General features: G+C 37.9%; 1 protein-coding gene across 2 annotated transcripts; it reads right to left on the reverse strand.

The window, feature by feature from the left end:
• Nucleotides 1–1,026: 1,026 nt before the first annotated feature.
• On the reverse strand, nt 1,027–13,708 carry ZCCHC9 (zinc finger CCHC-type containing 9). Of its 2 annotated transcripts, none has more exons than XM_083357265.1 (7): nt 13,463–13,673; nt 10,148–10,265; nt 9,141–9,518; nt 4,355–4,505; nt 4,144–4,236; nt 2,393–2,461; nt 1,027–1,465 (listed from the first exon to the last, which is right to left on the reverse strand). In XM_083357265.1, exons 3-7 carry the CDS (start codon nt 9,498–9,500, stop codon nt 1,347–1,349), a joined length of 792 nt encoding a protein of 263 aa, XP_083213391.1. In that variant the 5' UTR covers nt 9,501–9,518; nt 10,148–10,265; nt 13,463–13,673; the 3' UTR covers nt 1,027–1,346. The 2 variants fall into 2 exon arrangements, with proteins under 2 accessions (XP_083213391.1, XP_083213390.1); XM_083357264.1 differs by having other exon boundaries at nt 1,029–1,465; nt 10,148–10,206; nt 13,463–13,708.
• Between the last annotated feature and the right edge of the window lie 233 nt (nt 13,709–13,941).

Genomic DNA, 13,941 nt, shown 5'->3' on the forward strand with positions numbered 1-13,941 from the left:
GTTGCTTTTTGAGTGCAGAAATATTTAAATTTCCTTTCCATATAATTTTTCATATTGTAATTATCTCATTACAAAATCTTTTTGAGATTAGCTGGGTTGAACCATCTGATTATCAGTGAACTTTCATATCCAAGCATAAACTTAAATTTGGCCTTCCAATGAACACTAGCATTCTAAAAATGGAGCCCTTAGGAAATGATTAAAACTAATATGCCTGTCATGTTTAGAAAGAAGCTAAGTAACCATATGAAGTTTAGAATCGTCCATATTTAGTGCAATGTGAGTGCTGGTTATAGCATGGATTAAATCACAGTGACCTTCTATATATTTTAAAGGTTTCTGTCTTCTTCCATGGTATACATAATATCATGCCTTACTGTGCTGGAAACCTGGCTTCTCTATGGGAATCAATTGAAGATATGGCATCTATGTGCATCCAGTTCTTAGAATCGGAGAGCAGCAAAACGAGCTACATTTAGTACACCAATACAGTACTGAAAATGCTAAAAATCATTGAAAACTTTGTGGATGAACTTTCAGTCTAATAGAGCTATTGCTATCTACTTATTTGAAATCATCACTATGACAATTGCAGTATCATCCAAGACTAACTGAATGTTTGTCCATCTAACCATTTTCCAAATTTTACAACCATCTTAAAAATGATTTAAAAAAATCCTTGTAAATGCAATCTATATTATTACAAATATTATTTTAGATGCAAATGTTTATTTTAAAATGAACTTAAACCTGATATTTATTATAATGTGTGTGTATATTAGGACAGCCTAAACCATATAAAGTTCACAACCTTGCAACTGTGTTTCTGTGCAAGTCATTTTGGCACAAAAGTTCTGTATATTGAATCAGGCTAGTTAAAAAATGTGCTAGCTTTAATAAAAATGATTGTTAATTATAATTTTATATTATAATACCTGATCAATATGATAATAAAGTTTACACAACATTCTGTTAGGTTCTAGCCATCGTTTATTTAGAAATAGCATTTTCATAAGTAAATATTCGCTTAATGACCACACCACTTGAGCGACCAAAATTCCAATTCCAGTTGTGGTCCAGGATGAATATTACCTGTACTGAGCAAAGGCCAAATAATTTATGTAATATTTGGAAAGATTTCTTTCCACTTCAAAGTTAACGGGCCAGCCAGTTTTCGCCATATCCTGTTGAAAGGCTTTTCGTTCTTCTGCAGGTTGTTTCTATTTAGGCTAAATTTTATCACTAGATCAATACTTAGAAAACAACACGTAGTTTTGGGATCTCCAAAAGCGTATGGTTTTTATTTTAAGTCATAAATTGAGAAGTATTATAGAGAACAAGAATGGTCAAAAATGAACAATCTTAGGTACTTTTGGTTTTCCTTTTTGTGGCCCAGGGTTTTCTAGAACATCTTGATAATCTGCACTCATTCCTTTTATCCATCGACCAACAGTTACTGCTCGATCTATTTGGGGGAAGGGGGGGAGGAAGGGGAAAAAATGTATGAGAAATCAACTGTCTTTTATTCCAGGATATATAATCCAGTAATTTGTACTTGATGCAATAGTGATTAAATATTTTATTTTTATCCATGTTAAAGTTAGATCAACTTATAAGCTTTCTAAGAATTCAAGTTGATTAAAATATCAGTATTTATATTTTCTAACATTTCCAGCCTTTACACGCAATTGATAAACCAAAAGCTACAATGGTATTATTTTATTCCAATTTTGTTCTTTCTACTCAAAAATAAAACTTATGTAGATGACTCCTTCAACAATTTGTAACAAGAATTCCACAATGTGTGGCTAATCAATTTCTTGATACTATTACTATGAACAAGATATTCCACTTCTGAAATTCTTCAGTGTGTGTGTGTGTGTGCGTGTGCGCACACGTACATGGTTAAGTGAATCTGGCTTCCCCATTGACTTTGTACAAAAGATGATCACATGACCCCAGGACACTGGAACCGTCATAAATCTGAGTCAGTCACCAAGCATCTGAATTTGATCATATGACCATGGGGCTGCTGCAGTGGTCATAAGTGTAAAAAGCAGTCATAAGTCATTTTTCTCATTGGAGTTGTAACTTTGGTCACTAAATGAATTGTTGTACATTGAGGGCTACCCTGCACGTGCACACACACAGAATTGTGAGTGTTGTTCTCCAGCTGTAATAGCCAATATGTCTTAGAACACATTTAAATGGAATAGATATCTAATGACGTGTTAAAAGTTGGATAATATTGAGTGGCACACATTAAATTTATCGATACAACCTGAAACAAGGATGGTTCAGTGAGTTTTGTAATTATCTAGCCAGAGTTCATTACAGAAACCTCTCTCTATATAACTGCCTTCTTAAGAAACAGAAGTTTCAAGCTTCTCACCTAAGCTTTGATTTTCTGGACAGTCTCTTTTAAAATGCTCCACAGATCCGCAAATCCGACAAGACCCTCCTATAAAAGCATAAATATAAATAATTGAATTTAATGAAATATATTTGGATTGCATATGCCATGTATGATAACTGTACCTTTATTTTTTTTAATGAAGCATAAATTACAATGGGGGAGAAACTGATTTTTTTAACATAAATGTATTTGCCAATGAAAATTACAATATATTCTACTTCAGCATCTAAAGATTCTGGCCTTTAACATAAGACTCATAATTATTTATAATTAGTAACAGACTATAACAGTTGATGAAACACTTTCTGTAGATTAGCATTTATCATGTACAGGAGAAAAGGAAAGAAATTCAGATAGACAATAACATCTTTGGCAATTCTATGCCTAACATTGGCTGGATAAAGACACATTATTTTTGAATAGCAGCCCCATGCCCATACTCCTAACTATAGTTCTGGAGAAGTTTCCAAGATTATGAAGACCCCTTTCCTTTTATCTACTTATTTCAATATCCATGATCTGTTTTCCACCATCACAGCCACACAATGTACACAGTAAGGAAAAACAAGTGAATTTTAAGATGTGTTTTACTTTATTTTTAACCCAGCCTAATCTATCCCATTGCTTAGCTATTTTAACAGTTATATCTACTACATCTTCACCTACTACTTCCTCTAGGTGGGCATTTTCAGATGCTTAAATATAAAAGAGGAGGGGGAAAGGATACAGAAAAGGTACTTTGTGAAAATCCTTCCCGATAGCTGTTCACTTTGACTAAGGAGATTAAAGATTAAAAGATTTCTTTTCTTGAAAAGACTAAATCAAAGATTTCTTTCTGCTTAATTTTTTTTTGCCAAATTAAATTCTTCCCTGAAGTTTAAATTAATAAGAATTTTACCCAATTCTTTTTTTCTGAAATTTATTGTTGCAAAAATTTGAAAGTACTTTTTCTTATTACTTTGTTTTTTTTACTCTTGGTTTTTATGTTCTTTGCAAATCTTTTTAAAACATTTTAAGAAAGGAAATGCAAATTAAACTGTTTGCTGTATTTGTCCTGTTTAAATTCTGAAAAATTCCTGACATTCTAAAGATATAAGTTAATACAAACATCCCAGGATTGCTTTGTCAATTACCGTTCTCATATAGTAATTTCTAACATTTCTATTCCTGGAAAATCTATCATATAAATAGAATGTACTACTGAAAGTTCATTAAAATTATTTAGCTAGTATTGTCTTTACTAAGTAACTTGTCAAACATATCCAGCCCTCATTCTTTCAATATATGCTAAAAGATGCACTAAATAAGCACAATAAGATACACATATGTGAACCTTTAACTCTCCAATTGTATTAAGACAATTTCAAAACTTTTCATGTTGCTGCAGGATTAAATGAATTCAACTTGAAAAGGTAAATAAAACCCACATATATGATCTAATCTCCAAAAAGGATACAAAGTTTTTCTTGGAATAGAACTAACATGGAAAAGATCATTGGATGTTGCTCATGTATAAAATAATTGTGTAAAGTAATTTCTTGCAGAATTCTTCAAAAGAGAGAATTTGTAGAATTTATCAAAAGAGGAGAGATCTACACAATGTATTTCTTTATAAAGCAACTGCATTCACTCAAGCTGTCAAGATAAGAGAAATATTCTGAAGCATGTCAACAATCCATTATTTATTTATTTTTAAAGGGGGATTTCAAACAAAAAAGTAGCCTTACCTTCAGCATAAAGTCCTTTAGGATTATCAGGACATGACCTTGACAGATGGCCCATTTCCCCACAAATAAAGCATTTTGCATATGGAAATTCCCCTGAAAGAAATTCACATACTTTGTGTCATAATCCTAATTTGGAATATTTAAATCAATATTACCCTTATAATTGATGATAAACATTTATCATGCTGAGAGCCATAGTTATTACACATACCAAGAGATGGATCTATTTTTGCTTTGCATTTGTTGATTTCATGTTCAGTAGAGCCACATCGGTAACAAATTCCAGTTCCCATATCTTGGCTTTCTAGGACAGCTGGACAATCTGCAACCCCATGTCCTGGTTTTCGACAGTGGAAGCACACCTTTGATAGTAAAAGGAGAATTACCATGTGAATCCATTATGGACTAAAGACATTTTTACACTAACCACTTTTCAACCTAATCTTACCATGACATATTATAAGTAGAAGCCACATACATATATAATCAGTTTCCCAATAGAAATGCTTCAGGGAAAGGATTTTTCTCAGAAGACTTCCTCTTCATAGCACTGTCTGAATCCATTACTATTCACTTCTGTACTAATTACATTTGCATTTCATTTAAAAATTGTAATTTAACCCTTACTCTGAAGATTTTTTCAAGTGAAAAGCCATTCATCTCACCTGATCATTCGTGTGTATGTGTGTGTGTGTGTGTGTGTGTGTGTGTGTGTGTGTGTGTATGTATATTTAATAAATTTTAAAACTGGAATCCCAGGTGAAGTAGACATTTGAAATCAGTAAAAATAAACTAAAAACAATGAACTCTGGGATATAAGAAAAAATTCTTCCTTTATTGCTGAGCTTTCATCAACAAGCTGTTGACATCATCAGAGCAAGGGCTGAATGATAAGGGAGTCAGTACATACACTTATATGGCAGTTATAATGGTCAAATTGTGGAATGTTTGTGTGGCCTATTTGTGACAAGCTCATTCATGTATAATCACAGTGGTTCCGGCTTTGTTGGAAAAGGCCGGTCTCTGGTTGATTTTTAAAAGTCGTGCCAAGCGTTTAACTGGTCTGTTTGTTTCCATCGGCCGTATTCTCTCGAGCTGCTTCGCACTCGTTCTTGTGGAGTTCGATTGCCTCTGAGTACACACATACATACAGGGCTTTTTTCTCATAGAACGCTCAGAACAGCATTCCAGCACCTTTTTTTGCAAAAAAAAAAAAAAACTCCCTCTATTGTCTTTAGGAGTAGGCAATCTTGGCTCTTTTTTATGACTCATGGACTTCAACTCCCAGAAATCCTGAGCCAGACACACTGAGGGGAAAGAGAGAGGTTTCCAAGCTGAGCCATGCTGGCTCGGGAATTCTGGGAGTTGAAGTCCTTGAGTCATAAAAGAGCCAAGGTTGCCTACCCTGCACTAGAGGAGGACATTAAAATTATTTACAAGGTTACTTCTTTAGGAACTAAACTTTTAGAATCTAAAACAGCTAATTCAAAAAAGCCAGGAGGAAAGAACCTCACATTTTTCATCTGCTTCTGCCTTTTGGAAGGTAAAATTAGATAACAAAATAATCTATTTCCTATGTTAACATCTCTGCAATGAAATCAATAAAGGTAACAGGAAAGAAATGACAAACATTTTTCTCAATGCAATACGTCTAATTTAGCTGATGCTAGAAAAAAAAGTATCTTTTGTAAATACTCTTGAAAACTATTTTGAATCTATAACAATTTATTTCAACTAAACCACTTTAAATTAAACAATTCTTAGGAATGAAATATTCTTAATTTGGACTTTACTTTTACTGTTTGGACTGTTGTGTGTTTTGAAAAATAGATTCTTTAGAATCTAGTTATGGTGCACTTCAGTCTTTAAATAATTAACCTAGTATATACATAACAATATACAATGTTTTCCATGGTGAGCTTAACATCAATAACAACATTTATTAAAAAGGCTAAAATAATTTCTGGTGGTATTATCTGTACATTAAAAGTTTGTTTAGTCACAATCTTTCACTTTTCACATTCTGGACAAGCAGTGGTCATGCATCCTAGCAAAAGATGTTACATATGTGCATAAGTGTAGTCAGTAGCATATGCCTTTTTAAAAATATCAAACATGCAAAGAAACAAAAATAAGTCCAAAATATCTGTATTATATCTAGAAATGCTAACTTTGCAACCAATATTTCTCATCCTTAACTATGGCACCCTAAGGATACCTGCATACATGCAAATGCTTCTCTGGGATAAGTAACGCAGCAGGGATTGCTTTTTCCTTCCAGTAACAGATTGCTGGGAAATACCAAACATGGCCTTGAGAATTCCAATATTTGTTACAAATTTTTCTGGATGTGGTTGGAAACAGGCTGTTTGGTGCCAGAGACCACTGCCACGAGGAACACAGCTCTGGGTCGGGGTTCGGAGCAGCTCCGGGTAGGGGCTCAGCACGGGCCGTGGCATGGCAACTGCGGGGAGGGGAATCCCCACGGCCGCTGTGGGGAGGGAAATCCCCACGGCATAAGGCTCCGAGCCGCAGGGGTGGGGGTGCAAAGGATGGGTGGCGACACCGTAGCAAGACACCGGCATCACTTCCAGTGACAGCACCTCTGAGTTCCGGCACCTTTTTTTTTAAGCATTGTAAATTATATATCTATATCTATATATATATATATATATAAGTTCCAGAACACTAGTGATGAGTAGGCCAGAACAAAAAATAACATTTCATATTATTTAAATGTCATTAAACTTAAATATATTTAATGTGATTAGTTTCCAACCATTTAAACAACTTGCCCTTCCAATCTGGTAATAGCACTTGGAGGTATTTAGAAGCTGCATGCACTAATATACAGACAGCATTCTTCTGATTTTACTCATTTCTGTATAGGAACTTTCTTATGACCAGGAACTATCTGCTATTATGAGTTTCTTACAGAACACAGAAGCTGCATATTAAACAATAGCGAGCCAAGAAACCAAACCAATGGATCATTGAACAAATCAACCCAACTTCTCACTTGAGGCACAAATGACCAAGTTCAAATTAGCCTACTTTATATTATGTAAAGATTCAGCTCTCTGGAAAAGTCTCTAATGCTGGGAAAGGTAGAAAGAAAAAGATGACAACCATCAGCATGGTGGGCACACTCAATTATACTGATGATGGGTCAAGGTTTGGTAAGGATCATCATGGAGAAAGTCTATAAGTGGTAACTAAAAGTCAACACCAACTTAATGGCATGCAATCAATAATCAATACTGAACAAATTTGTTTCTTTCCAGTACTGCTCCTACTTCTTGCGCTCTGTCTGGCCCTGATGTATCCTCACAAAAATGAAACAACAAATAAAAGTGAGACTGATTAATCAAAGTTATTGTCAGGCTACGGCATTTTTTTTATCAGCCAGAAAATACTTGTTAAGAGTAGAACACAATTGTTCACATTTTGTTCTTTTACAAATAAAAGCCTCCTTTCAACTCAGCTTATCTGGCAGAAAATATAAAATCAGCTTAGAGATTAAGTGCCAAATTAAGAATTTTATGTGCCAATTGTTCAGAGCAGGTTTTAGAAACAGCAAGTAATATGTCAATGCTGCAAATATTGACATGTTTTTGCACTGACAATGTCAGAGACAGCCTTTTGTTTAAACTGCTTCACTTTGAATCTTGAAGGGAGGGAATTTTTCTAACGTCTATTTTGAGAAGATAAGCATGGTACAGAATGGGAGGAGAGACCTCCTATGTGAAACTAATTGGATAATGTGATTTATGACATGTAGATAAGGGCGGGGATTGTGTGTGTGTGACGATGGGTTTGGGGGGAGGAGATTTCAGATTCTGGCATCCCTCCATGAGTGCCGATGTTTCGTTTCATTACTAAGACTTTTTAGATAAATAATATGCCTGCAATTCGTTTGATTTGTCTTATTCATCGGAACCATGACATAATATTCTTGAAAAATATCCAGTTGAAAAAAATCAGTACTTGTTTTTAATGCAATTTCCCTTGAATGATATACCGTGTACCCCTGAAAGTACAAGGTCTTGGTTATGATCTTTAAGTCCCTACATGGCATGGGTCCGGGTTACCTCGGGGACCACCTGCTGCCGGCTTCAACTCCCCTCCGCCCTGTGCGTTCCCACAGAGAGGGCCTCCTCAGGGTGCCTCCAGTCAGGGAATGCCGACTGGCGGCCCCCAGGGGGAGAGCCTTCTCTGTGGGTGCCCCGGCTTTGTGGAACCAACTGCCGGTGGAGCTCCGGACGGCATCGGACCTCCGAACTTTCCGTCGTGGCCTGAAGACCCATTTGTTTGAATTGGCTGGTCTGGCCTGATGGGGGCGCTGGGTTTTAAATTGTCATTTTAGATTGCATTATTGTTTTTTAATTTGGGCACTGATTTAATCTTTGTTTTAACTTTTGTATAGTACTGTATTTTTATTTATATGCCCTGTGAACCGCCCTGAGTCCCCAGGGAGAAGGGCGGTATATAAATTAAATAAAACGTAAAACGTAAACGTAAACGTATAAGCCCTACCCCCAAAATATGCCCTAGTTTTTGGGTGGGGGGCATGGCTAAAAATCAAGCTAGGGTGGGGGTGGGGGGGTTAGGGCTTACCACTGCAACTAGGCCTCCCATGGACCAGCCTACTTCTTCTGGGGCTGAAGGAGCAGCTTCATTCTGCAGCTGAGAATGGAGCTCCGGCCTGCATTCCAGAAGCCTGTGCAGCCCAGAACCAAGCTATGGATTCAATCCATAGCTCAGTTCTCGGCTTCACAGAGCTTTCGGAAAGCCCTCTGACTGTGAAATGTAGGCTGAGCTCCATTCTCAGCTGCAGAATGAAGCTGCTCCTTCAGTGCAGAATAAGTGGGCCCGCAGGGCAGGGCTGTTGGGACTGGAGGTGAATGGAAAACGCACACACACACACACACACACACACAAATAAGACCTGGTGCCTCTTTTGGAGGCAAAAAAAGTAAAATAAGAGAGTATCTTACCATTATATTCTTCTTAATTTCCTGGCGTTTCACTCTCCTCTGTTCTCGCCGCTTGTCCTTTTTCAAAGCTGTTGCTATTTCTTCCTCTGTCTGATGACTATCAATCAACTGGCCATTGTGCAACATCTGTGAGTTCTGTTTTAAGTATTCCATAAAGCCATTGACATCTTCATTCAGGTAGTCTTTTTTCTTCTTATTTTTCTTTTTCACTTGGTTGTTCTTTAAAGAAAAACTATCTGGAAAGCTCTGCTTTTTATTTGTTTCTACGGCTCCAGCAGGCCCATTTTTCAGATCATCCCAGGGTGTTGCGTCTAGAGCCTTCTTGTTATGCGTGACCCTTGCTCGAGCCCATCTTGTCATGGCCTCATCCAAATCCTCCTGTAAAATCCATATGCTTACTGCCATTGATAGATTCAATCTGATTATAATAGTTATAGCTGCATAGAAATATCAGCTTATGAAAATTATAATTTACTGTATTTCTTCTTTCAAAAGCTTACACCAGCAAAAGAAGGCAGGCTATCCTACAATGCTTCCTGTTTATGTTCTTAATTTATAGAGGAATTTTGACATAGCATCTCAACATTTAATCAATGAGGAGACAATCATCTGATCACTGTACAAGGAAAGTGACCTAATTCTGAGCCAATAGCAGGAAGAGCTTCTAACGCTTGATTATGGAAGCACTAAAACGTCACAAATTTTACTGTATATTTCATTCCAAAAAGTAACAAAAATGTAGCAGATGCTTTGTAGAGCACGACGATCATGCGGAACCAGAGCTTTCTAAATGGCATAGGCTACATGCCTGCTGTTATGGAAAATGGTGGAAAAATCCCTTGGTTTACGTGAGCAACTCTATTACAGCAGGTAGGTGGAGCTTCTGTTCCACCAAGAAATACTTTCTGCTGTTTAACACAAAAAAGGTGTAACCGACTGAGGATAGGGCTCACAGTTGCAGTTTGGTACAAATTATGTTTGATAATAAAAACTATTAAGGTGCTCACCCCAAAGTAGACGCTGAAGATCAGAACCTTCTTTTTCTCTTCTCAGATACACAGCCCGCCTGACCAAACACACCAACACACTTTGTGAGATTTGTGGGGCTTTAATTAAGATATAGCCCTTAAGATAAAATGAGATTAAGTACAACTAAGGTAGCAGCAATAAATACTAGAGCAGTGAGAATACAGTCAATAATGCAGCAAAATACAGTGAATATAGATAGTACAGTAAGAAATTACCCTTTATGTTAGGCAATGTCATTTAAACTGAATGTCCTAATGTCTCTAATGCTAATGGATCTTAACTGAGGCACAATCCCTACCTACCTACTGGTCAGTGGTTAAGTGGCAGCCAATGTATGGGCCCAAAACGTTAGAGGTCTCAAATAGAAGACACAAATAAGTCACAGAAAGTGTTTCATGGTCAAATGGCCAATCCTTCTGACTTCCTCCCGGGCACTCCCTCTGCAGATTGGCAAGATGGTTTATGGGGCCCACCTCTCTAGCCAGAGATGATGAATCAGGAAACCGCGTTGGATCAGGAATGCAGTCACTCCTGAACTCCGCCATTGTTTTAGGACTGTTGCAGAGGGATGCAGTCCACAGCCCAAGATGCAGCAGTTCTCGCTAGGAACGTGTCCACAGCCTTAACAGTGTGACCCTCTGCTTCTCCCCTACTCCATGTAAATCCTTTTTCCCCCCCCCAAAGGCCTTTTTCCTCCAGTTCCTTACCCCCCCTTCCTGTTCTCAGTTCAAGGGGCCATATTGCAGCCAATCAGGGAGTGCTGGCTGATTGGCCTATCAGAGATCAGCTGTTTCCAGCTAATTACCAAAGTTTTTATCTGTATGGAAGTACCTGACCGGCTCAGGTAGCAGCTGCAATTCTTGAATTTGTTAAGATGAAAAAGCTGCTGATAGAGCAGGGTTACACTACTTTTTAAAATGGATAAACAGATGATGCCTTCTTTTGATTTAGTGCAATCCAGCAAAGGTAGGCAGCTCTCAATTATAGTTACAAGATGGCTTTTTTACTTCCTGTTAATGTCCTCTGCCATTAGTTTTTTTTCCAAAAGGAAAACAAAGAGTTTTTCCTAATGGGAACAGATAAGGTAAAAAGTTTCATTAATGGTTCTTCTAAGTATCAAAAAGCCAGAATTTATACCAAATAAAGAATGATCAACCTAAAGCCCAGTCCACAAATTGATCAGACTAGAACATCTGAGTAAAGGTATACCCTTAACCACATACACTCTTTTCTTGGCAGAGATGGTATTCCTACTTAACGATGGCTGCTCCATATTTAACCATAATATCCACCAAACTAAGATGGAAGGCAAGTAGTTAAGTCATGAATTATATGCATCTCAGCAGGGAGAACTGTTGCTTGCTTACTTCTTTTTTCAGAATGGCACATGATGTCCAATTTTGCAACTGTATCACCAAGTGAGAAAGGAAGCAGAGGCTCATCTTAATAGAATACAGCTGGAAGGGACCTTGCAGATCTTCTAGTTCAGCTCCCCACTCAAGCAGGAGAACCTATACCATCTCAGACAAGTGACTGACTAGTACCTTCCTCAAAATCTCCAGTGATGGAGCACCCACGATTTCTGGAGGCAAGCTGTTCCACTGGTTAATTGTCTTCATTGTCAGGAAGTTTCTCCTTAATTCTAGGCTGCTTCTCTCTTTGTTCAGTTTCCATTGTTTCTCATCCTTCCCTCTGGTGCTTTGGTGAATAACGTGACCCCCCCCTCTTTGTGGCAGCCCCTCAAGTACTGGAATACTACTATCATGTCTCCCCTATTTCTTCTTTTCTTTAGACTATCCAAACCCAAGTCCTGTAGCCATTCTTCATATGTTTTAATCTCCAGGCCTTTGATCATCTTAGTTCCTCTTCTGAATTTTTTTCAAACTCTCAACATCTTTTTTGTGATATGGTGACCAAAATTGGCTGCAGTATTCCAGGTGTGATCTTAGTAGGGTTTTATAAAGCAGTATTAATATTTCGCATGATCTTGATTCTATGCCTGTTTATACAACCCAGGATTTTATTAGCTTTTTTTTTAGTGGTTGCTGCACACTGCTGGCTCATAGTCAAGTACTCCAAGATCCCTCTCACAGTTACTGTTTTTAAGCCAGGTCTCACCCAGTCTGTACTTGTCCCTTTGATTCTTCCTGCCTAAATCTAACACTTTGCTTTCTCCAACTCATTTTGTTGGACAGGGTCCATTGTTCAAGTTTGTCAAGATCTTTTTGGATCCCAAGTTTGTCTTCTGGGGTGTTCGTTTTCCAGCCAGCTACAGATACATCTGGTGGTGATATTCTCTATTCCACCTTTTTCTAGCTTGCCTAGGAGTAGGTTGTGCTCTACCTTATCAAATGCCTTGCGGAAGTCTAGATATACTACGTCCACAGTATTTCACTGGTTTATTAGTTTAGTCACTTTATCAAAGAATGAAATAAGATTGGTTTGGCGTGATCTGTTTTTAACAAGCCCATGCTGGCTACTGGTTATGATTTGTTTGCTTCTAATTGTTCGCAGATCTGTTTTTTGATTATCTTTTCCAGGATCTTCCCAGGTATTGAAGTTAGACAGATTGGTCTGTAATTTCCTGGGTGTTTTTTTTTCCTTTCTTGAAGATGGGAACCACATCAGTCCTTTTCCAATCCTCAGGTATTTTTCCGGTGCTCCAGGATTTTTGGAAGATATGGTGCAATGGTTCTGCAATAACATCTCAGTCATTCTAAACGCCTGAAAATTCCTCTGAAAATAGTTAGAACCTTGTAGGCCAGAGTTGCCTTACAAATGTTGGACTCCAATTCCCACCATCCTATATTATTAACCATATACCTAGGTAGGGCTGAAGGGATTGACATACATGACACCTGGAGGCATACTGCCCTCAGCAAAAACATACAGCTTTTTTTTAAAGAAAACTTGCAATTGGCCATTCAGTGAATATTGGGAGCTCCAAAAAAAAGTTGCACAAAACCCTCCAAACTGAAATGCATTGAAATTCAATTAAAGCTAAAAAAAATAAAATGCAGTTAATATATTAGCTACCATCACAACAGCACTGCAACACTTTAAAAAGAAAACTTATAGGTAAGAAATGGCATGCTTTCCTGAAACCTGTTCTCCAGATGTGCTCCTTGAAAACTCCAAACTTCCAGTTAGTACCGGAATTCTGGGAATCGCAACACATCTGGTGACTCACTCAGATTGGAAAGACTAACACGTGGTCAGAGCCTACTGGCTCTTTTCCCGAGGATTTAGTAGTTGCTCTATGGGATTTCACAGCGAACATTTTCACAGCCTACCTAATGATACCGATGAAATGAGCGGCCGAGAGCCCAAACTGTCCGGGGAAGCCAATGAGCGCCAGCCGAGTTTCCTAAAACTCGCTTGCAGCAGTTCCCAGAACTTAGGCTGATCCAGATTACAGGAGCAACTCCACCTTATCTTCCGCCCAGCGTATCTGACGGTCCGGAAGGTCTTTTCCACATTACGTAGTTGCGCGCCGAGAACAGAAAGTGCGGGGACCAATGCGACAAAACGCCTCCAGAACACTCGAAAACTACAGCCTGTAAAGGAAAGAGCGGTCTAAAAAAGTCCACATCTCGGCATCGCGTTTCCGGGAGGTGAATAAGGCAGCAGTTTTATGACGTTACCAGGCAAGGGCGGAGTCAAAGGAATCTGTCCCTATGCCAAGGGACTTAAGGCGCGGTTAATACGTAAATATTAATATTTTCTAAGGGTGGGGAAGCAGCGGTCGCGTTTCTCTAAATCTACCGACTTC

This window comes from Vipera ursinii, assembly GCF_947247035.1.
Source record: "Vipera ursinii genome assembly, chromosome: 2".
In the NCBI taxonomy this organism is placed as follows: domain Eukaryota; kingdom Metazoa; phylum Chordata; class Lepidosauria; order Squamata; family Viperidae; genus Vipera; species Vipera ursinii.